Raw genomic sequence first — 24,463 nt, 5'->3', positions numbered from 1 at the left:
ATGCGATGGCTGAAACTGTTTATCTTTGGCGAGGTGTCTGATGTCAGCTGGCATTGAGGATTATGCAACTTGAAGCTGGTTTTCCAAGTTTGGGTCAGTCAGCCTTAAGCGGAGACAGGTCTTCGCAAGAGTAAGTTTAAAAAACTGTTCACATCAGTATGTTGTCCAAAATAGAGATGCATATTTCAGAGATTGTCTCCTCAGAATGGGAAAATTCTAGGCAGCCACATACAGCTTGTAAAAGTCAAGTAGAGGGAGGTTGTTGTACTTAGCTTTGAGCTCCTTGTTGCTTTGCACCTCAATTATTTCCATTTGGAGGTTTTCTGGCACATCAGCTGGTTGCACATTGAATGGCATAGCAAATATGTCCAGTTCCTTTTTGCACAATTCTCACATCATAAAACCTCTCATCAAATGCCTGAATTAGTTTTGCACACTCACCAGCATATTCCGTTGTGACATCAGGCTTTCTTTCTTGCAGAGTGGGAAAGTGCACAGTGTTTCCCCTTTCCAGTTGTGCTTGCCATAGCCTTAACTTGACTTCAAATGATTTCACATTTGAGAGAAGAGAGCTGATGAGCTGGTTGGAACCTTGCAGCTTGGTTTTTAGCTTTGACAGGTGCTTGGTAACGTCCCCAATGAAGGCAAGATCACTGAGCCACTTGCCAACACTGAGCTCTGTGACGGGTTTTACCTTCGTATCCATGAACTTGTTGACGTCCTCCCGCAGTGCATAAAACCATGGGAGATCACCATACCATACCTTGACTCGAGTTCACCGAGCAGCTCTTTGAACTGGCTGTTGTTCAGCCCACGGCTTTTGAGGAAGTTTATGATGGACACAACAGTTTTCATCACATTATTTAGCTTCAGGGAACGTGCGCACAGACTCTCGGTGTATCATACAGTGAGATACAATCAAGTCATTTGGATCTAAGGCGGATCATTTTTATTTTTTGACTAATGCAGTCAGTACTTTTTGCGCACCGACCATTGTGGGTGCTCCATCAGTAGCGATGCCGCTCAACTTCTCAAAGCTCAGTTCAAAATTGTTCATGACTGTCACAACTTCTTTGAAAGCATCCTCACCTTTGGTTGTGCCGTACAAGGCATGCTAATACAGCAACTCCTCCTTTGTATCAAAGTCAGCTGTGATCCCACGCACAAAAACTGCTAGTTGCACTTTGTTTGTGATGTCTATTGTTTCATCGCAGGCCAGAGAAAAATATTCAAAGTTTCTTGCAGTGTCCTTAAGTGCTTTTTCAATATCTTGTGCCATATCAGTTATTCTGTCTGAAATGTTTCTTCGAGACAAACTTATGTTTTTTAATAATTTCACCTTTTCTGGTGCAAGCAGCTGTGCGAACGCTACAAGGCACTCCTTCACAAACTCTCCCTCGGCATGGGGTTTCAGCTTTTTAGTGACTATTGCCTCTGCAATTTGAAAATTGTATTTTGCTAAATTGGGATTATACAGTATGGCAAATTCAATTCATTGCTCAGTCTTAATAGCAGCCCACTGCTCCCTAATGGATGGCTTCAATACAGAGGACAAGGTTCATGGTAATGTACAGTTGGAATGATGAAGCTGATTATATTATCTTTGTTTTTATAAGGATGTAAATCTGGTTGGTCCGTCATAGTCTTGATTTAGTCCAGAAATAGTTGTTGAAAATTGTGCTGTGTTGGTCGGTCTGATTTTGTCCCACTTTAGTCAAGTAATAGATGTTGGAAACACGTTCATAAAAATGGTTTGTAACATCTTTTCAATGATCTGAAATTTACAGCACTTCTGACTTTTCAAACAAAGTAGTTGTTCTTTGGATGTAAATCGTACGCTCTGTTCGAAAACCTAGGACGCTTCCTTAGAAGACCGGATTCGAAGGTCGATTACATCATAGCGCGGCGCCGAGGTCTGGTCGGATTCCAAGAGTCCTCGTTATGCGGCCTTAAAATGCGTCCTTCTTTTTGCCCGATTTGAAGGACGGGTCCGATGTATCCTCAGTATTCTTGGATATCCCAGGATTCATTGCGAGACCAAGCAAGCTGTGATCAGAGGAAAGGTCACTTGGCGCCGAACAGTGGTGAAAATTGGAAGTTCAGTTTAATATAATACAAGTCATTTAATAGTTCCGTCTGAGATTAATGAAAAATAGTTGTTTTAATGGTTATAGAGTCAGATATGTGGCGGTAATGTTTGATTTATCTAACGGTTTTAATCTGTTACTGTGTAAATGGGTTTGGCTGGAATTTAAGGACAGATTCTAATATATCTGCAGAGTGGGGACTATAAACCTGATAGGATTTTTATCTTTTTATTGCTGTTTTGCACAATATGCTTAACTACGTATTTTTTGTTGTTGAATATTAGAGATTTTGCAGATATATTTTTTATAAATACATTGTTTAGATTTACTTATATATTTCTACTCCTTTTATAGAATAGAATAGAAAATCCCTTTATTGTCCCAGATTTACAGCAGCAGAAAGATTATTGAAAATGGTCACACAAATGAGGACCTTAGAAAAATGTATAAGAATAACATGATAGGGAAGAGTTAAATTATAAACAATAAAATACTGTAAAGTGTTTTAACAATATAAAACTGGGGAATAAATAACCAATATGCAGCTATGGACATTTTTACAGTAATGGATATTTGAAAATAGCAGCAACATCAGAGATGTGCAGAATGACAGCAGCAGGTTATTTAACTGACTAAGGTTTCTATCATTACATTTGATTTTATTTGTTCCTGCTCCCGGGGGTTGGAATCTTTATTCCATTCTGGATTTTTGTTAATGTAGTCTTTGTTCACTTCACAATAAAAATGAAATAAATAAACAGTTTTGAAAACTTCTGTATTCATTCTTTTCCTGCTTTGTCTGTCAACGTTTACGGTTGCTAAGCAACAGAGCATACGGCTGTAAAACCCGTCGAAGGGTAGACCTGGTCGAATTCACAGCCTAAACTCTTCCGGTCTCCTTATTTTCAAGGACTTCGAAGGATCCAGTCTAGGTAGACCGCGTCCTTGGAGGACACGTCCTAGGTTTTCGAACAGAGCCATTTCCTCTTTTTAAAGTCTTTTCTACCAATTTTAGCTTGGTGGGTAGATAGCTCTTTGGTGTTAAAGAAAACCTATGTATTGAGGTACTATAGCCTCTGCAAATGGTGCTTCTGCTTTACCAACCAACCCACCCAGGACCTTCCTACAGTGAGAAAAGCATTACTCCTCATCAGAACTTGCATTTATTGTATTTATATTAGGGCTGGGCGATAATTCAATAACGATATATATCGATCGATAGACGTGTGGCGCAATAGAAAAAAAGGGGATCGATAAAAGTTCGATAAAAAAAGAAACGCAGTTTTCCTTCCTTCTCATTGTAGCCTACAGTAGCATGTAGGTTTATGCTAGTCACTGCTTCCTCCCAACCAATCACAATCGCGGACCCAGGCACGCCGTCACCAAGCGCCGCCCTCTCAAACCACAACACATAGCACATGAAGATGTGCAGCAAGGAGAGGCGGAGGAAATTGTTTCAAAGAAGGGTTTTTGTAGTTCGGCAGTCTGGCAGTATTTCGGTCATGGCAAGTCGGACCAAAAACAAACCAGTCATCTGTAAAATGTGTCGGGAACCAGTGAAAACGAAGTCTGATAACACAACCAACTTTTTTTTTTTTTTTCTTTTTATCGTCTCAGCCGCTCACACCCGCAGGAGTACGAGCTGTGTAGGCCCCGACGCGGTTCTCCTCCGAGAAATAAAATATATATATATTTTCAGTTCTGGGCAGTTTCCCACGTAGTTCTAACAATTGAGATAAAAATGCTGAGGGGCCAGAAACTTCAAAGTAATAACTCAGGTTAAAGGCGGCGGTGGGGGGGCATTTATTTATTTGTTATATTTATTTTGGTCACTTTTCTGGTCACTTTAGTTTATTCTTTGTCAGTATTTAATAACATAACTCAGGTCTCTTAAGTTATTTTTCTTTAAAACAATTCTGTTATGGTTAAAAAAGTTGGTTAAATAAAGATTTAATTTGAAGTCTGTGTTTGTGTTTTTTATTAAAATTAAATCATTTAGCAATATTATAAAAAGTCCAGGCAGAGCTGCACATAAAATATGGTTTCAAATCTTTTCAATAATTATCGATATCGATCAATATGCATTTTTTTTTTATCGATAAGCTTTTTTTCTATATCGCCCAGCCCTAATTTATATATATTATTTTTTTTTCATGTTTAATGTTGAGAAGCAACAAGTGTTGTTTTCCTACCATCTTCTTGTTTTGGAGTCTATGAGTGAAGATCTTTTATCAGTAAAAAAGCAGGAAATGGTTACCTTACCTTATACAGGAGGTGCTTTGTGGCAGCCTTCTTGTTTCTCTGCTTAAGAGGATGCCAGTCTCCAACTCTTTTATGGAAAGTGTACTGTTCAGATCTAAAATTGCATTTATTGAAACATCGGAGGTATAGTGGAGGATTTTAGGGAATTTTTTAAAAGACCCGCACCCACACTGGAATCAAGAACTGATTGAATTGACTGTAAAGTCCCTTGATATGAAAGGTGTTGTGAATTTGTGCTGTATAAATAAACTGAAATGCATTTAAATAAACTAAATGGATGAATATCAGGAGTGTTTAATTAATGTCCACGTTTTTAATGGGGACAGGATCTTCAGAGATGGTTAAAAAATATAAAACTTTCTATTCTAGACATCACAACCATGGTGTATTTAAACCAACCTGTCACTTTGCTCAAGAGTTTATTAAAATAAAGCATTCAATGTGTGCTGCAGAAGTAGTGTCAACAAGTAAGAGGAATGGCTACAGTTTGTCAGAGCAAATACAAGCTGCTACCCTCTTCTTCTTCAATCTTCAGCATTGTAATATGATTTTTGGTTGATGACCAGAAAATATTTAAAGTATGTATACCTTCAGATTTAGGTTGGATGTGTTGCAGCTAGAATCATGAGCTTACTTACAACTTTTATAAAAACGATTTCCCACATTTTGGAAAGCCACAATCTACAAAAGGTTAGGGGCAATTTACAGCGATTCTACTCACGCATATGAAGGGATGATTACTGTTTACCCCTCATCATTCTTTCATGTTAGAAATGTACGTATGAGCAGATAACAAGGAGGCTATTTGAATAGAGCAAGTTAATCAACATGACAAAATGAATCACAGCAGTGATCTTTTATTAAATATTATATGACTGATGTTGCTCCTTTTAATACTTGCCCTAATTGCTATTCATAACCTGGGTAGAGCGTTCCTTATTGCTTTCATTTTACTTTCTACAAATGTTAGTGAAAGAGTAATAAAAAAGTGAACTTTAAGTCAATTTGTACTACTTGGCAGAGGTCTCAGGCAGGCATTAGGGAGTGTTATTTTGCTTTATAGCGTTCTATTGGATTTAACGTTGTTTGTGAAGTTTCTACAGCATTGACTGTAACATGTCATTAATCACAGCAGTAAGTGACCCATAGAGCACGAGGGTCTTTGAAAAGAGAGCGAATGAAGCTGTAACTTCTGTCTTTTCCAACAGCCAAACTTTGACCAATAAAACAAATCAGTAACCTATGCAGTGCAGGTCTTTTTTGCCTATGGAACCTCTAGAGCTTCTGTTTCATGGATTTATTTTATTTTCACTCCATGCATCTCCTAAACCAGAGGTTAATGATTACAGTAGACTTTATTTCAGCACTGAAGAAACAAATACACAGTTACCTTGGCTGCATGCTTGATATTGAATTTAGTAACTGTCTCTGTTCTCTTATCAACGAGATGGAACAATAATATTCTTAATATTAACTTAACTCTATTATTTTTTTTTTTCTATCATGTTTTAAACACAACCTCTCTGGGATATTTAAGTCTGATTGTTTTATTGCTAACTTTAACGTAACTTGCAGAATATATTACAAAAGGATGATTTTGGTTTCTTCAGAAAAGGCAGATTTTAAGCAAGAATCATTAAAATTATATCAACTTTTTCTGTTTCAAGACATTGATAATGATGAAAATTCCCCGTTTAGATTTACAATCTGTGTTATGTTTTTAGTTAGAAATCTTTTACTGTACATATGCATTAACCTGTGCATCATAGCTGCAGACTAAAAACAAGTTTAACATATAAATTGTCCTCAAATGTTTTTCAGAGATATATTTAGAAATAGTTTTCTCTCAGTCCTAGATTCACCAAACACTGCCACCCCTCCTGCAACTGAATTAGCTAATATGGGAGACAAAGAAATAATCACACATTTTTATTGTGCTTAATGTCATGACTCCAGATTTTATTATATTATTTATATTATATTAGAAAATACACTTGAAAATAAGACATCAATAATTTAGTTTTTTTTTCTTTTTTGATTTTAAATACTATGAATATTCATTAAAATGCTTACAACTGGATTCATTAATTATACAAAAGTGAACAAAATTCTTTGTTACTAGTGTACAGTACAGTGCCAGTAGTAGTAAAATGTGATAAATTGTAAATTGTTTACTGTAGACATACAGCATTTGTTGTTCCATGTTTTTATTCAGAATGAACTGGTGGGAATTTTGTTCTGACTTTGACAGCAGGACTGGATTAAAAGGGAATGATTAGTGTTAATTTTAACCAAATGAACTACTATATAATTGGTTAAAAACTGGGCATCTTTTCCTATTGTAAATTACCTTGACATTTTTTTCACATATGTTGTTTTGTAAATAAGCCGTATCTAACTATAGTTGAATATCTGCATTTCTTTTAACAATGCAGTATAACTGATGCACAAACATAGGAACATCATCATATAGAGAGCCAGCAGGCTTTAAACCCCCAACAATCTAATTTTTTAAAAGCCAGATTAACAGGTTCAAACTGGTTACAAACAACCGCGTAGCAGAGATTAATACCATAATATGACATAGAAGCTCTAGTTGTTGTGATCTTTTCAATGAAAAAAATAAGAAAATTTTCGCAAACAGCAGGAGATGCATCAATCACATTTTTCTGGGAAGCATTTAAGACATGATCGATAGTCCTGAACAAGAGAGTAGGGCTGTGACAGTTTACTAGGCTGCTATCTGGGAAATGCTTTCTCTTAGTTTTTCTCACAGCTGTTTGATACTTTAGTCAGTAGTCCTTAATGACGTTAGACCCTCTGACACATGCATTCAGAGACGTAATCAGTTGAATTCTTATGTTATGTCATGTCCTCCCAGTTCCAACATTAGAGCCGGATTCTCACATAATGTTTGCACCTCCCAATATAACACAAAGTCTTCATAACAAAACTGTCGTGCCATGAATTATTCCAAGCTTTAGTGTGATATTTCACTCTTAGTAGAACAGAAAACACAAGACAGTTTATTCAAGACAGTTGCTTCATAACGGAGTCTAATTAATTTACAATTATTTTGAATTTTAAAGAATTGTTGGTTAATTAACTTAGCTTTTTTATAAGGCTTAGTAGCCTTGGGAGTGTTATTAAAATGCCCATGTGTTTAAACAATTCACCTCATTGTCTTATTTTAAAGCTTTAAAGCTTTTTCTCATTAATGTTTAATAAAGTTTCTCATTTTCCTCATTATTACAGTATCTGCTTTACTTCATAATGTAATATTAAGTCCATAGATCCATGGACCAAACGATAAATTAAATTATTAAAAAAATATCTTATGGTATCTCATTTCATACCCTTACAGTGATGGATGTACCTACATAATAAGATTGAAATGAGTCAAGATTGACACCACTTTTAAATCCAGGAGATTAATAAAATCTCATAACAAAGCACAATCTTCTGTAAGTTAGAAAAACAAAACACAGCAGAACAGTAATACATTTCTGATTCTGATTACATCTCTAGGTTTTTATTTAATAACTAAGGTACCACATTTTAATAAGAGAAAATTAAAATAAATTACATCGAATTTGAATTAGATGTTTTTGCTATTTAATTTGTTTCTCAAGCTATAACACTGCAAGAAAATTTTGTTGAAATGACCCATTTGAATAATTTTCTTTTTTTTTAAATGCAATAAATATGCATAATTAAAATAATATTTAATTAAAATAATTAAATATTTTAATTAAAATAATATTTAATTAGATTTGCCACTGCACCAATCAGCATAGGGATTATGTTATCACAAATGAGTTGTATCCTGGCCTCCAGTAGCTTTTTTTTTGTTTATATGTTTATTAGTCCTCTGTTTCATATGAATTTTATAATGGTCAGTTACCAAAAATTTCTGCTTTCATTTATACATTTAATGTGTTTGTCATTAAAGATTATTAATAATCTTCAACTGAAACACATCCATTGAGAGTGTTTATAGTGATTTTAGTAATCGAAACAAAAGGTGTTTCTGTAGCATTAGTTAAAAAAGTAATCACTTAGCTCCCACTTTTTTATAGCTTGTGCTCAAACAAACTGCATACCCAAATGCCATTTGCCGGTAAAATGACATAAATCCCACATGCTTGTGATGTTTCTCACTAGAAAGCAAAGATCGTCTAATTTATGGAAATATTTGTACAAAATCTGTAAGTTTTACACAGCTTGTGCTATATAACTTCAAACATGTCCAAAATGATATTCTTTCTTTCATAAAAAATGAAATTTTAAATATTCAGTATTTTAGGTATAATTCAAAGTTAACCTCTTCAAGTCACTGCTAGTTGCAGACAAAATAAATCCATTTATACCAAGATAAAATGTGTTTTGGGATTCCAGAAGACAAAACCCAGCTAAAAAGTGAAAATTATGAGTTATCACATGACAGATTATCGCTTTTCTGTGTTTGTGGAGTATAGTTAGCTTACATTGTGTTGATGGTTGCTTACTTAAGGATCCTGATTCTAAAGAGGAACAACATGTTGGGGTTTTGTTTACAAATAAGCTTGCTGTTAGATGCCACCAAAATAACCGGGGGCTGGGTAGTTGGAGCTATGGGGTCACTTAGGAGAGACACATACACAGACATGTTGACGATACTAAACTGTTTTTTTGAGGAAGAAATAGAAGTGGAATACTTTAAGCTACAGACTCAGCATCTCGTCTCAGCTGGTCCCACAAAACTTTCACCACCAGTTACAACATATCAGCTATACTATGAAAACTCGTAAATGAATCAGTTCCAAAAGGAGTAAACTGAGCCTTGAGCTCATAATGTTTAAATTATGGATGTCCAAAGTTGGTCCTTAAAGAGACTTAAGGGAAGTTTTTACTGATAATTATCTTTAAATTTACCTTTTATTTTAGCCTTTTATTTTACCCTTTACTACTAAAACTGTTTTCAGTGCTGATGCATCTATAAGCCTGTAGCCTGTTTTTCCCTAAATTTACTTTGGTTCCAAAATCCTGCTCTGTTCTGCAGATGTGACCCGTCCGTTTTAAATGCTGCAGTTATATATTTTCAAAGATGGCAGTATTAATGTAAAGTTCAGCAACGCCTTTTTAAAGCAGTGTATCCCAAACTTTTTTGACCTGTGTACCCCTTTGGGCAGTTTGTCTTATCATAAGAACCCCTTTTCAGTCAAAAGTATTGATGCTTGTCCAATAGTGTAAAGTGCAATTTCTGAAATAAAGTCTATTTTACTTTATCTTTTAATTTGAGCATTTAATTTTTATAATTTCACTTTTCCATCTAAAAAAATGCTATATATATATATATATATATATATATATATAAGTAAGGAAGTAAGGAATTGAAATAAATGCAACATAAAATCATATTATAAACCTGTATTTATGAAATTAGAGCTCCTCTGAGTAACTCCCTCATAGTAACATTTAAACTTGATGAATTGGGAACAAATTACAGAACAAGAATTATAGTCAGCCTGACTCAATTAGTTTTACTTTTTTTTTTTTTCTTTCCATCAAGACACCTGAGCTGCTTTGATGAGCTCCGATAGCTCACTGTGAAAAACAGCTGATCCCAGTCTGTTCCTCTGCCTGGTTGTGACATTTGTCACAGCTCAAGATAAACTCAAACATATAAGAAAAACTTATTTTTTGATTGATAAAAGCTTGTTTCATTTTTCAATTGGGTCCTCACAAAGAAAAACAGATCCCAGCCCGATTTTATTTAACCATCTATGAAATTATTTTCATGTACTCCTTGCAATTCACTCGCAGAACACTAGGGATACACATACCCCCGGTTGGGAAACTCTGCTTTAAGGGACAGGTAATTTCAATTAATGACTGATAAAAACGCTTTTGCGGAACCGCAAACGTCTGAATCGGATATGTTAAATCAGAGAAAGGTCTAATACCCAAAGGAGACTGGCCCTTAGGAGGAAGGGATGGATGGATGGATGGATGGATGGATGGATGGATGGATGGATGGATGGATGGATGGAGGGATGGAGGGATGGAGGGATGGACGGGCAGACAGGACCAATTACTTTAGCCCTCCTTTTACAGCAGGAACAGAGTGAACCAAGAGTGAGCCAGAGCAGTCCTCGCCTTGGAGGGAAAATATTTCAGCTTATTTATGGCTGATATATATCTAAAAAAAAAAGTGAGCCCTCTTAAAATTCTCAAGAAATGTCTTTCATTCACTCCATTCACTCAAAAGATCTATTCAAAAGTGAATATTTGAAAGTAATCATGTAAAACAAGGGGGGTGATTCCACTCCTTGATTTTTGTTTTCAATATCTAATAATCACACCCTGCGGTGGAACCATACAAACACAAATATGCAAATTTTTGCATATATTAAGTATGCAAAGAAGTCATAAAAATATATAACATTTTTCCAACTTAGTGTCTTCTTTGTCTGTGATGACCACTTTTTTCACCTGTGAATTGTGTACCAAGTCTCAGTGTTACATTATATTAGTTTCAACAGATCTATAGAGCTACTTAATATGCGATGCATTTTCTATTCTTTTAGCAGAGATAAAACAGAAGCCTTACAGCTAAAACACATTCTTACCTACAGCACAGATAACAACTTGTATTGATTTCCTCTCAGCATCATTTTAGTTCAGCTGAACTGTGCTCTACATATTTAATCTTTGGACAGTGGCTCCAGACATCCAGTTTTCTCACTGCCATTTTATTCAACCTTTGCCCTATATCTTTTAGCGTCCCAGCTAATGCATGTTGTACATTGCCTTTTGCACTTAAAGGTTAAACGTCACTAGCACTTTGCCGTTTGAGTATAGTACACTGTAAATTACATGACAAGCTGTCTGTGCAGAGAAACCTGATGTCCTGCTCTTTGTCTCAGCATAATGTCCTTCTTGATTTGCTATAGTGGAGCTAATATGTCTCAGACAGTAAGACATACGGGTCTATGTTATCTGCTAAAGCACATTGCTCAAAGCCTTGTGCTTCTGTCCATATCACCAAAGCGTTGACTTTTCCTGGTAACACCACAATGTTTAAACTGAGGTGATAAAATTGGTCCGGCTGTAGGAAAAAGGTTGTCATTTTAACATAAGCAAAAGTCTTTCTTTAGGGAGCTGTTATCTTGAAATTGACTTATGGCTGATAACAAATGTTCTGTATTTGTTCCATTTAGGCTTATTTAGCGTCAGAATTTTTCTACTGAGCCATAGAATGAGATAAGATAAGGATATGTTTAGCAAACAGCCAAATAACACAAAGGAAAAATATGCACAAGTATATGTCTGCTAATCCATAAGAGGACCATAAGGTTACGCCCATGATTGGTCATATCAAATGTATGGCAAAGATAAAATAAATCACCCTGGTTTCAATTTATCCTGATCCTAATATACATTTCATATATAAAATTCTATAAAGAGATCCAAGTGAAGCTTACAAAGAAAAAAAACTGCCAAATCTATTAAATTAAGATTGTATGTAAAATATTAAAACAAAACCAGTGTTTAATTGGGAATTGAAATAAAAGTGACCATTGGCTTTAAAAAAGTATTTTTAGAAATAAAAATCTCAAAAGTGAGTAGGTCATTTGCAATCAGCTTCCCAATGTCAATAGTTTTCACCCACCTCTTAAAGTGTATTAACACATGCATGTCTTTTGGATTATGCTTTTATCAGCGTTGCGCATTTAGAGGCTAAAACTATTTTTCATACATTATGTTTTTTGAGATGGAGGCATCTGTGGATATCCGTTGTAAAGGTTAATGCTTCATCTTTCTTTCCATCAAACCACACCAGCTTTGCTGAGTTGAACATGTTTCACAGTAGCTAAGGTTTCTCCAGGGGGATTTTCAGTATTAGTTTTCCATAACATAGAAAATAAAATCTTAAAACTGTGACTTTTTTTTCCATCTCAGAGTTACACACTCCCAATCTTAGTCATTCATTAAATTAAACAGAAATCTTTACATTTGTGACAGTTTCAACTCTTTTTTTGTGTCATTTCTTGCCAATTGATATATGTATTTTGTGATACATGATATTGTTTTGTTTTTTCTTTTACAAATAAAAAAAAGCAATTTTAGACACCTTCAGGTGTTTTCCAGCTACACGCTTTATGAACCAATGAATAAACCTTGATGAGAACCATTTTAACAAGGAATAAAAAGACAGTTAGAGCCCTTGTGTTTACTACTTATCCAAGCTTGAATATGAGACATCTGTTACAGTTTGAGTTTTAAAAGAGGACCACAATAAAATACACAGGAGACAGTTTTGCTAAATGAATGGTAGACCTGCATGAGAGGAATAACACACAAGACTGATTTGGTACCAGATTTTACAGAGCTAGTGATGGCTTAAAAGAAAGTGAACTTCTTTAACTTTGCAGTGAAACTTGGAGTGCAGTTAAATCCTCATATGCTGAGAGTATGTGTAAAAACAATGTATGTTTACTTTAGTTTACCAAGTGGGGAATAAAGGGAAACACATATACACTACAATTATTTGTAAGTATAGTTTTTTGTACAGTATATCATGCTTTTTTTAAGTCTTTTAAAGTCTCAGTTTCATCTATACACATTTATATGAAGAATTAATAAGTATCAATAATTTTTTCTAAAATATAGTTTTCTTTCAACCCCAATGACCCTCAACTTTAAAGCAAAGCCACCTCTCCCTGTTTGGTTGCCATCCATTTTATGATGTCTCTGCATAACAAAACTTCTAAAGGCTTAACAAAGTCTGAGACCTCTAAAAAAAAAAACACACACTTTTTTTTCTATTTTTTGGAAAATAGAGAAGTTGCTGCTGTGTGCACATTAGCTATGCTTTACTATAAGCCTCAATCATTGTGTTCTGCCTCACGTCACCCCTCTCCCGATCGGAGAAAGTTGGTGCATGTTTTATGTGCAGGCACAGGAAGGTGCATTACTGCACAGTTATCCTTCAACCGCACCTTCTTAAAACAATTGGTTGCAGACAAAGATGCATAAACCAAGCAAAATACCTTTGATAAACGAATTGCATTATAACCTAAACAGTTAATGGCTCAAAATGTTGATTTTGCTGATTTTGAATCCTAATTATCCTCTCTGCAGACCCAGCACTTGCACTTGGAGCTGCCCTTTTTTTGATAAAGGTGCACCAGACAAACTGAATTATTGCTGTGTAGGAAATTTGAAAGTTTGTACTACTTGAGTGGTTAATGGAGGCTCAGTTTATGCTTTTCCTTCTTCCAAACAATGTCTGTATTTAAGGACCATCTCAGCTGATCAACAGTAAAACAACTAATAGGCCTAAAAGAGTTATATCATCTGTGATCAAGTTTTCCCTTCATCCATTGTTTTTTATATAAAAGTTAAAGAGCTGAAAACTGCAAATGTGTAGAGAGGCAATTGTAGCTGCCAGCCCACAAATTACCCTGCAGTGTCAGTCAGCCTATGGCACTCAACGGCTGATTGCCCATACCGCTTCATCGAGGTCGATCTGGTTCACAGCTCATAATTGTCAACCGCCTCATAGGGACCACCTCTATAAATATGACAACCTCATTTATTTTCCATTGCAAAAAAAAACCCAAATTGAACACTTAGTCCTTGTTTTCATGTCTGACTGAATGCTTACAGGTGCCACCTAATTATATCAAACTTTGCGCTTTAGCTTATGTGTAAATGATGAGACGAGCACAAATTTGTTCATGGAATTGATTGACGATGGTGTTAATATTAGCCTTTTTGTTGTTGCTGGAGTCATACTGTAACTGCGTGTAGCTCGCAGTTACAAAATGGAACCTGTTGAACTCATTTTGAAACAGTTTATTTTTGTTGTTATTTTTGTTTTACATTAAAAAGGAGCCATAAATAAAAGGATATAAACTCTAATAGTTGATTATTTTGAGTTTTGCCGTCATCTTGAAATCTGTATTTTTTAGAAAATCATATTGGCTACATTTCTAAGTCACGCAGAAGAAACTACATCAGTGCCTCTTCAAATAAATCATTAATAACAGTTGCTCTCTGTATTTACAAAAGGTTTGTACTGTACCAACTGATTTTTTAAAAAGGAGCATTTTATTTTCAGTAAAAGATGGACATCCCCTAGAATAGGTTTGTCTGTTGAGAAAAGCAGAATGGTGACAAATATGCATGTGTATGAATGATGCTGCTGTTTAAAAGATTATTTATTTGCTAAAAAGAAATTGAAAAATATTCGATTAGAGTTTAGCTTGAATCATTTGGAAACACATTTCTGTGAGGATGTGACTACCTTAAAGGTATAGTGGAGGATGATATTTTTGTCCGGGTGGATCATCAAAATAAGTGGTCCTCCTAATTGTCAATGATTCTGGTGATATGTTTACGTAAGGCCGTCCTAAATGTTCGTTCCCATTTTCTCTCACCTGTAGTGAGTCTGACATTGTTGAAAAATTGCAAAGCTTCTTTTGGAAAGTAAGCTTATATGAGCGATGTAAAGGGCAACTTTTAAACAGAGTGTTCACGAGGAGAAATGGGCTCGTGCACGCTCTCGCACATGTTTAATAGGTGTTCCTTCTCGGGAGCGTGTACAGGGTTTTGCATGTGCATTTTTTTTTTAAAGTGGACAGTAGGACTTTTCAATAAATTATGCTTGCTTTCAATTTCAAATGTTGCGAGACATAAATGGTACCGAATTCCAATTGTTTATTTGTTGTTGTTTTTTTTTTTTTTTGTAACACTTAATTGTCACAATGTAAAAGCTATCCAGACCAACCTGGTTCTATGTGGCACAAAGTTCCCCCAAACGGAAGCTGGAATTACTTATACGCAGCAATTTCTCAGTCGTATTGTTTTACTTGGCACACCTATGGCTGCTTGCGATTCGGCTTGTGGAACCAAAAGCAGATTTAGATAGAACGACATTAAGTGAGCTAAAAGATCAAAATAAATTTGAAAACTGACAAGACATAATTATTAGCCAATTGGTCTTAAAAAGGTTGCAGTGCCATTTCAAAGTGTTTGTACAACTATACAGTGAATCAAAGGGTAAATCTTCATAGGATAGCCCAGTGAGCCAAAATTTCCAGAGCACATCAAGGAGGTTCTTGCAGAACTTGGGATATCAGCAGCACTGCAGGCTTCACATGGGGCAAGTCTTCGTAATTTAACACAAAATACATTTTGAAATATTTATGAACAGAAGTGATGGACTCTAATCAGATCATGTACCCATAACTAGTGCTCTGTTGCAAAAACACTCTTAGATATCAGTCTTGTCATTTCTGTGTGTTACAGTCCTAGAAACAAGTTACTGTTAGTTGAATTGCTTTTGCTTATTAACCAAACATCTTCATTCTAACCTTGTTAATAAAATAGGCAAAGAAAAGTAGATATCCACCAATATGTTTCTCCATGTTATATGGAGCATTGACCATATCTGGTCTGCTGAATGTAAATAGATTGTTAGCTTTTCTGTCCATATACCATTTATCACACAGAGCAATTGAGTAAGCGGTGAGTTATGGTTCCTTTCACAGAGCCAACTTAATACTCTGCAGTGATGATTGCAGTTAAGGCAGACGGCTTTCTGCATTTTGCAATAGAGATTCACCCCTGAAGCGTGGAATGGGAAACAGAGCAGCAGATATAATCAAATAGAATGCAGCAAATAACATAAAAACATAGAATATTATGTTTAGAGTGTGTAAAGCACAGTTTAACTGGTTTATTACAATACATTTGAATATGATTACCAAGTAAAAAAAAAATGAAATAAAAGAAAACTCATAGCTGGTGTTCCTTGCAGTTATTTTCAATTATGAGGATGTACAGCTAATGAAAATCTCTAATTAAAAAAGGGAATTTTTTTGTTTCAAGTAATTCTTTTGATGAGCCCCGTTAGGATATATTAATTTTAATTTTGTGCTTTTTTTGTAGAGGCTTTACTCAGTTGAATCCCACTTCCTGGATATATCCTTGTGTGATAGTTAAAGCACTGGCTCACCAGGCAGTCCATTTCTTTTGTCAATGGACTTTACTTTAAAATCCTATCTAGGCTGCAGTTCTCCCTGCTGCTCTTTTATCCGTCTTTACCAAGCTTTTTCTTTTCACTAAACTTTTCACTTGTTATCTTAGTTAAAGCACTTTGTGAAAAGCCATGCTGTTTAGTCTTTTGGTCTTACCCTCCTAGTATATGATGTCAGTGGTTGTTTTAATGACAGCAGAGACAAGACAGCAGTTTTTGTCGCGCATAACACCAACGATTAGTTATTAAATATCTTTTTTTTTTCCTATATACTGTTTTAACATTTTTTGTTAACCATACTATTATGCTTTGTACTATGCTGTAATCCATCTTTGCCAGAATTAACAAATAATATATTTTTACATTATAAAATTTTGACATTTTGAATTGAGACATCGAGTAAAAAAAAAACAAAAAACTTTTAGTTATATTCTCTTTAATGAAAATGTGCTGATAGAGAACCTGTGGATTATGAGAAAGGGAACTCTGTAAAAGGCCAGCAGATGGTAGTATTTTTCTCTACGTTTTTGGAGAATAGTGTCTTTTAGTTTTCTTTGTCTGCTGCATACAGGTGGACTTGGAAAAGAAAAGAAAAGCAGTTGCATGAAATCTATTTATTTACAGTCTGATTCAACCCAAATTTTTGTTACCCTTTACATAAATATCCAGAAATTAAATTGTATTTGAAAATACCCAGTCTTATGTGGATTGCTTTTACTTTAATCTGATAAAATAAACTGATAAACATGTTTTAACAACAAGAAGTAAGCTAAATATGACTGAATACCAGGCCATTAACATAGTTTCATGTTTTTTACACTGTTTTCTGCTTCCTCATTTCCTAATATTGCTAACCAGCAGAGCTGTCAGTAATGATTATTTGGTGACAGTTTCTGAGCTCCTTGCATATTTTAGCTGAAGTTAATTTATATATTTTCACAGAGGTTTGCCTCGGCTTGCAGAGTGCCTTTTGCCGCTGCCCTCCCTTCATTGCTCCCTCGCGGATATCCACTCCCTCTCATCTTCCCTCCCCTTTACATCTTAGAGAGGCTGCGAGTTCGCCTGAAAGAGCAGCAGAAAGCTGCAAACTGTCAGAGAGGAGCTGGATTTTCCTCCTCTGCTTTTACACAGCTTTCTGGTGTCTTATTTGAGGTGTAGGTATAGGCAGCTTGGTGGACATTTGTTATCCTTTACCACTTTTACATGACTTTGCAATGAGTTTGAAGATTCTTCACATCTGACCTTTAACTGTGGGAGGGTTCAGCTTAACCTGAACCAGACTGGATTTAAAGAGCAGAAGAGAAACGACAGAGGAAGGGTGCTGGGAGTCACCCGGCCGGTGCTCACAGGCTGGGGCAGCGCTGGAGTGGGTGCAGGGGAACTGGAGTGCGGGACCGGGTGGGAGTGCTAGTCCTGGTCCTGCTGACGGTTCGGAAGGGGAAGAGGCTGGCTCGGGTTCAGGGTTTGGGTCGGGATATGGTGGCCCGGAGAGGGCGGAGGGTGGAGCGATGCTGAGCGTCATCTGGGAGACTGAGGGGCTGCAGACAGTGGGCATTGTGGTGCTAGTGTTCGCCTCCATCAAGCTCCTGCACATCCTGGGGCTCATCAGCTTCTCAGAAGGTAAGAGAAGAGCAAACTTCAGGAGAAGGAGAGAGAAGAATGTAAATACCACCTTAAAGAAATTTGGGTGCTTGTGTATTTTTTGGTTTAGTCTTTAGAAAAAAATGTTGAGATCATATTAAGACTTAGTTTTTATTTTCAGGATTCTATTTCAAAGATCTTTTACTCCTAACTGTGGGGACCCATTAAAATAAATTCTAAATATCAGTCTTTTAAAGAACGTATTTTATCCTCTTCTAGTTTGAATTATTCATCAGAAACTGCAGAAGACAAAATATTAAAAGAAACCGGGTTAACAAGTACATTTGAGATGTAAATATGCAGTAAATGCTGCTCTGTGCAGCAATGAGTCGAGTTACCAACATACAGACTGCTGCTGCTTGTGATAGAGCGCTGCTCTCTGCCTCTGCTTTGCCTGTTAACATGATTCGTTTTCATACACGTGTGTTAGAGTTTTATTACTTTCAGAACATCCTTGAAATAGTAAAGCCTGGCAAGCAGACGGTGCAAGTCTTAATGTCTGCATGTGTTTTCAATCATGTCACAGGGAGAGAAAGAAATGGGCGGTGAGATGGAAAAGGAGAACAACCATTAGATGGATGAATGGGATTTAAAATGAACCTGGAATAGTTTCTCACTGTAGGGCAAAAAATTTTTAAGAGTGAAATAAAAATATTCTGCTTGATCAAATAACACTGACATGCAAAATTTGATTCAAAAGTGGGTATGGTAAAAAATAAGTTTGAAATTCTTTAAGTTACTATGTTTCTGTTTAAATGGCAAGCATTTTAGTAACCTGGAAAGTAGGGCTGAAACAATTAATCAGATTAGTCGATTATTGATATTATATATAAATATAAAGATATATAAAGATTTCGGATTTAAGATATAAAACAAATGTTTTTGGCCATCAATATGCTGTATCCGGAAAAGTTTTAGTTTTGCCTGATTTAATTTTGTAAAAAAATCTTTTCTAAGAGACCTTTGGCTATCCGATTATTAATTGATAAATCGAAAAAATAATCAAGAGATTAATCGACTTGCAAAATAATCATTACCTGCAGCCCTACTGGAAAGTATAACCTTGTTGATTTATTTATATTTAAAAACATAACAAAAATTAACAGTTTTAATAAAAGACACGTTCTTCCTCTGGCTTACAAAATGCATTCAATCTTGAATAATACACATTATTTCATTATATTAGAGTTTGTTCTACTGGAATAAATGTTTTTTTAAAGCTTATAACACATCTGTAACTTGGTCCTCAATTACTATGGTGGACTTTTATCTAAGAAATCCATCATCATATGAGAATCATTTCATTCTAACAATGCTTTTACATTTTGTTTTATGCATATTTAAATATTGGTTCATTAGACACTATTGTCACACAGTGATGGATTTCTGCTTATAACATAAATAAAACTGAAATAATTAATCTGCAGCATAATTCAATAATAATGTCCTAGTTTTATTTTGGATGTTAAAGTTATATATTTAATTGTTAAACTGGTGTCATGGACCAGACAGTCATCTGTGCTGTTGGCTTTCTCTAGTTGGTTCTGGGTTAACTGCTCTGCAATGCAGCTGTGGCCAAAAGGATGGTGATAGTATAAAAATAGAGGATAATAGCAGTTTAGTATACTTGCTATTATTCCCATTTGGATACATCTCAAGGCAGAGGGGACTTCTGTGAATTTAGCACAGTACATTGTTGATCATTTGTTGTAAATTAAGTAATGACACAAACTTTATAAAAAAATATATTATCAACCTTTCTACTGTGTTTGCTCTAGTTTTGCTTTTCTTTGTGTCACATTGATGTTTTCAGCTCTATACAGTAATTAGAGAAGAGTTTTCAGAGCATCTTAGACATTTCAGCTCTCTCTTCTTTGAGGAATTGCTTTGAGACACAGTAGTGGATGTTTGAGCATGAACTCCTTGTTTAGATAGAAACTTAAAAGAATTACAGTTTGGACTTTGATGGGGCTGTTCAAAAATATGTTCAAGACATTCCAAGTTGGACGTCTTGATTTCTTTGACCTTAATCAACATAACCAAAATGCTCTTGAACAGAAAGTCTTAAAACCAAAGACCTGACATTTGTCTTTAGGGTTTTATGCTAATGAGCAAAATTAATGCTTACATCAATTACAGGAAGGTGCTAAAGGTGTAGTGGAGGATTTTTCACGATTTTTTGAAAAGACCTACCCTCTCCACGTAAAAAAAAAAAAAAAAAAAGCACCTGCACAATCATGTACCTGATCCTGATATGGCACTTCTATTAAAGGCGTGCAGGAACATGCACAAGCCCATTTCTCCTCATGCACACTCTATTTAGAAGTTGCTGTTTGCATCGCTCATAAAAGCTTAAAGCTACAGTGTGTAATAATTACAGGGATATACAGTCAGAAATGTAATATATTATACATAACTATGTTATTTATCATCATCTACGAGCTCAGCCTCTTAACCTTAATATTTGTGTTGCCTTAGAATTCGTCATTTATAATTACATAGGAGCGGGTCTCGCGGCCATGGAGGCAGACATCTTTGCGCTGCAGAGCCAAAACGCCAAAACGTCACAACGATGTAGAAAAAATAACGGGTATATTTATTATCTTAAGTCTACATGAAATCTATACCCCACACAGACTAATGAAATACTATCTGTAAAATTATCTATGTAAACAGACCTCATCACTTGAGAAGGTAGGTGATGCGGACGTCGTGGAAGACATTTTGTCCCGTAACGCTCGCCGTACTGTTGGGGGGGAGAAGCGGTGGGGGGAGATGTTCATGTTGCTGCAGTCTGCAGTCTGACCGCTAGATGTCGCTAAAAGTTACACACTGTAGCTTTAATTTCCAAAAGAAGATTTGCAATTTTTCCCACTATGTCCCACTGAAAATGGGGACGAGCACGTATGATGGCCTTACGTAAACATATCAGCAGAATGATTGACAATTAGGAAGACCACTTATTTTGATCATCCACTCGCAAAAAGAACATCCTCCATTGCACCAACACGGCAAACACGTCTCTTTCTCTTTATGATCTTTTTCTGATAGATTGTTAGTCTCATGCATGGGACGAGCAAGTGTCTTGTTTTTTGTGCTTATTCCTGCTGTCGTCGTTGAAAGTTTGAATACTATTTTGGTTGTTTTTGTTATCGACTCCCCAAAGGACACAGTTACACTGCCAGCACATGCTCTGCTTAGCATTCACACTGAGAGACGTATTCGCAGCTGGAGGCTGCCCACTGCAATCATGTCTCTCTGCGCTCCGCCACCTGAGCCGCTCTATAGGGGCGTCTGGAGGGACAAAGATAGTACTTGAAAAGTCTCAGTGGAAAAACAGTTTTGGGAGTTTCACAGCTGGGCGCAGGAAGTCACAGGAAGCTGAGAGTGGGTCCATCATGTGTTTTACATCGCTCACATTTACTGTATAGCATCAGTCGGCAGCTAAATGAAGCTGTGTTGTAAAAAGCAAGTCAGAGTAGATGAACACATTGAAATTCCTGTAGGGATTTTACTCTGATCTGTGCTGCTGGAAGCACTATAAAGAATATCAGGCCTGGAAAACAAGTCTATCTTCAGCCTTTCCCCTTCACTTACATGCTTTTTATTTTCTCAGAAACTTATCAAGGTTGTTGCATCAGACTCTGCACAGTCAGCAAAGCGTTCAACTATAAATAGAGGAAACGAAAGGATTTCTGCTTTGGTTTGATTATGATTTGATACGATTGTGTTCCCGCTGTTTCCTCAAGAATGGGGTTTAAAAAGAACTTTGGCTTGGTGTCTTTTAAAGTGGTTTAGAATGAACATTCGTTGCTTAATCCTCTATGATCAATGGATTAAGAAAGTGTGGCATATCTCCAATCTCCTGCTTTTTTAAATTTTAGGCTTAAATATTAACACATTTAATTTTTCTTAGAAAGAAAAAAAACAATAACCTTCATAAGCTCCAGCCAATGGTGCAGTCACTCTAAAACAGAAATGTGCTGTTAGTTCAAACCAAAGATTCAATAACTTATACATATCTACTTATACTATTTTAGCAATAACATAATATACTTGCTATATTAGCAATGTTACCACTAGTCTCTTAGTGTTAAAGGAATAGTACACCCAAAACATGATTAGCCTTCATTTTCTACTCACCTCCATGCTGAACAACACTCTGGAGTACTTTTTTGATATCTCAAATGCATCTGGAGATCTGGGAGGCTTCTTGCTGTCTGCTGACATTCAAATAATGGAGGTCCATGGCGCCCGAGACAGAAAGGTCCATAAAAGTCCACAAAAACGTGTCAATATTCCTCCATACTGCTCGTCCAATGTAATCCAAGTGTCCTGAGTGGGTAGCATCCAGAATTTACTCGAAACGAAGTCATTTAGAATGTTTTTAGAGCATAAACAGTAGTGTATAGGATTTCCTAATAGCGCCCCCATGCGCGCTCACGATTCTACGGAAGCCGGCAGACCAAACCGGAAGAAAGTGCGCATTCAGCGTCTGGTCTGCCGATAATGCAAGCGTAGAAGAAGAAATGTGCTGTTTACCTGTGCAAAGAAAGAAACAACGAAAGAAAAATGTCTGAGGACTTCAGTGTTGAGGAAGAGCATGAGTTCTTTGCCGAGCTGAATGCGCTGGTTTGGTCTGCCGGCTTCCGTAGAATCGTGAGCGCGCATGGGGGCGCTATTAGGAAATCCTATACACTACTGTTTATGCTCTAAAAACATTCTAAATGACTTCGTTTCGAGTAAATTCTGGATGCTACCCACTCAGGACACTTGGATTACATTGGACGAGCAGTATGGAGGAATATTGACACGTTTTTGTGGACTTTTATGGACCTTTCTGTCTCGGGCGCCATGGACCTCCATTATTTGAATGTCAGCAGACAGCAAGAAGCCTCCCAGATCTCCAGATGCATTTGAGATATCAAAAAAGTACTCCAGAGTGTTGTTCAGCATGGAGGTGAGTAGAAAATGAAGGCTAATCATGTTTTGGGTGTACTATTCCTTTAAGAGCACTTTCTGAAATTTAACACAAAATGATGTGTCTCTCCAAATTTTAGTTAGCATCTAAGTCTATATTCTAAAAAGTCAATATAATAAATCACGTAACAGTACTAGTAATAGAATAATAAAACTGTGTGCAGAGGGAGTGTATCATTAATCAATACATTTAGTTTTTCCGTCTCCTTTTTTCTTCAAAACTTTACTGCTTTCTTTCTCTTTCTAACTCTTTATTTTATCAGTCGCTCTATTTTCCTCTCCAATCAACATTTCACTATTCCATAACAGAGACATTATATAATCACTTTCATATCCAAAAACAGTAGAACATAAAACATACTGAGCATTCATGATTACAAAAATCAAATAACCCTTTAAAACTTCACTGTTTTTTTAAGATAAGAAACTCTGATTATCCTTTTATCAACTTATCATTACTATTTATGTTTTATAGATTATTCTACTAGTTGAAGGAATTTTTAAGGAAAGCTATATTAAGAATTTAACAAGGTGAATATCTTTCTCCTCATAATTCTTTTTGTGAAATTTTTGCCTCATTCAATTCCGCTGTCACTGACTCTTTTACTTTATGTATTTTTGAATCATGACAAACTTGCAAACTAGCCTATAAATGTCATAATTTTGCACTTTATGGACTTCTGTTTAAGTTTCTTTTTGAGTTTTCAGTTATTTATATCACTCTGTTTTGTTGGTCATGGGTTTCTTTTCCATTTTGTGTTATATTTAAGCAGTGTTGTATTTTATGAGTTACTCTCTGCTGCCCCTTTGGGCCAGTCTCCTTTCCCCTAGCTCCTTTCTAGTTGCTTCTATGCACATCTGCTTCCTATTAGCCAATTAGCCCATTCATTGTTCTGTTCCCCATATATACACCTCCTGTGCAGTTCCTCATTGCTGGATCCTCTTCATCGCTTTGGTCCTCATGTGTGTTTCTCCCTGGGGTCTCATGGTTTTGGTTTCTTTTTTGTTTTTTCTTGATTTATGCTTCTGTTCCCATCTGCATTTCAATGAAATCTGCAAAAGTCATATTTGCCTCCTCATCTCTGAATTTGGGTCATCAACTAACTTCCACCAAATTTGACAATAACTAGCTCTGAAAAACATCATTTTTTTAGATAGACTTTTTGACCCCATGGTGGGCTACTGTGCTCAATCAGGCAGTGCTTTAGGAGTTCTTTAAAACCATCCTATTATAATTTTTCCCACCCTCGGTCATACATGCTGCCACTACTCCTGTGTTTTACCTACCCGTATTATTCTGTGTAGTGTCAAAATAGGGTTCATTTTCTGTCCTCATTTTTAGTAAAACAGGTCAAATCCCAGACTTTCTCTTACCTAGGCAAAGCAGATGTTCAAAACAATTATATCTGCTAAACAACCTTTTTCTATCCAATGATGGACATTCTGGGAGCAGCTTTAACTGGGG

At 36.0% G+C, this 24,463-nt stretch overlaps 1 protein-coding gene across 3 annotated transcripts in view; it reads left to right on the top strand.

Moving 5' to 3' along the window:
* kcnip4 (Kv channel interacting protein 4) overlaps positions 1-24,463 on the top strand; it is an 82,812-nt gene that overhangs the window by 23,897 nt on the left and 34,452 nt on the right. Inside the window, exon 1 of one of the 3 annotated variants that reach the window (XM_038267495.1) lies at positions 17,444-17,997. The exons of the other annotated variants lie outside the window; for them this stretch is intronic. Coding sequence (XP_038123423.1) covers positions 17,886-17,997 — 112 coding nt within the window. The 5' untranslated portion in view covers positions 17,444-17,885. Of the gene's footprint in view, positions 1-17,443; positions 17,998-24,463 lie in introns of those variants that run through there. 3 annotated transcript variants of the gene reach the window in all.

The sequence above is a fragment of the Cyprinodon tularosa genome, unplaced genomic scaffold (assembly GCF_016077235.1).
Source record: "Cyprinodon tularosa strain WSP-4 unplaced genomic scaffold, ASM1607723v1 ctg674, whole genome shotgun sequence".
NCBI lineage: Eukaryota > Metazoa > Chordata > Actinopteri > Cyprinodontiformes > Cyprinodontidae > Cyprinodon > Cyprinodon tularosa.
The sequence above is the reverse complement of the archived record's forward strand: the minus strand, read 5'-3'. Positions and strand labels throughout refer to the sequence as shown.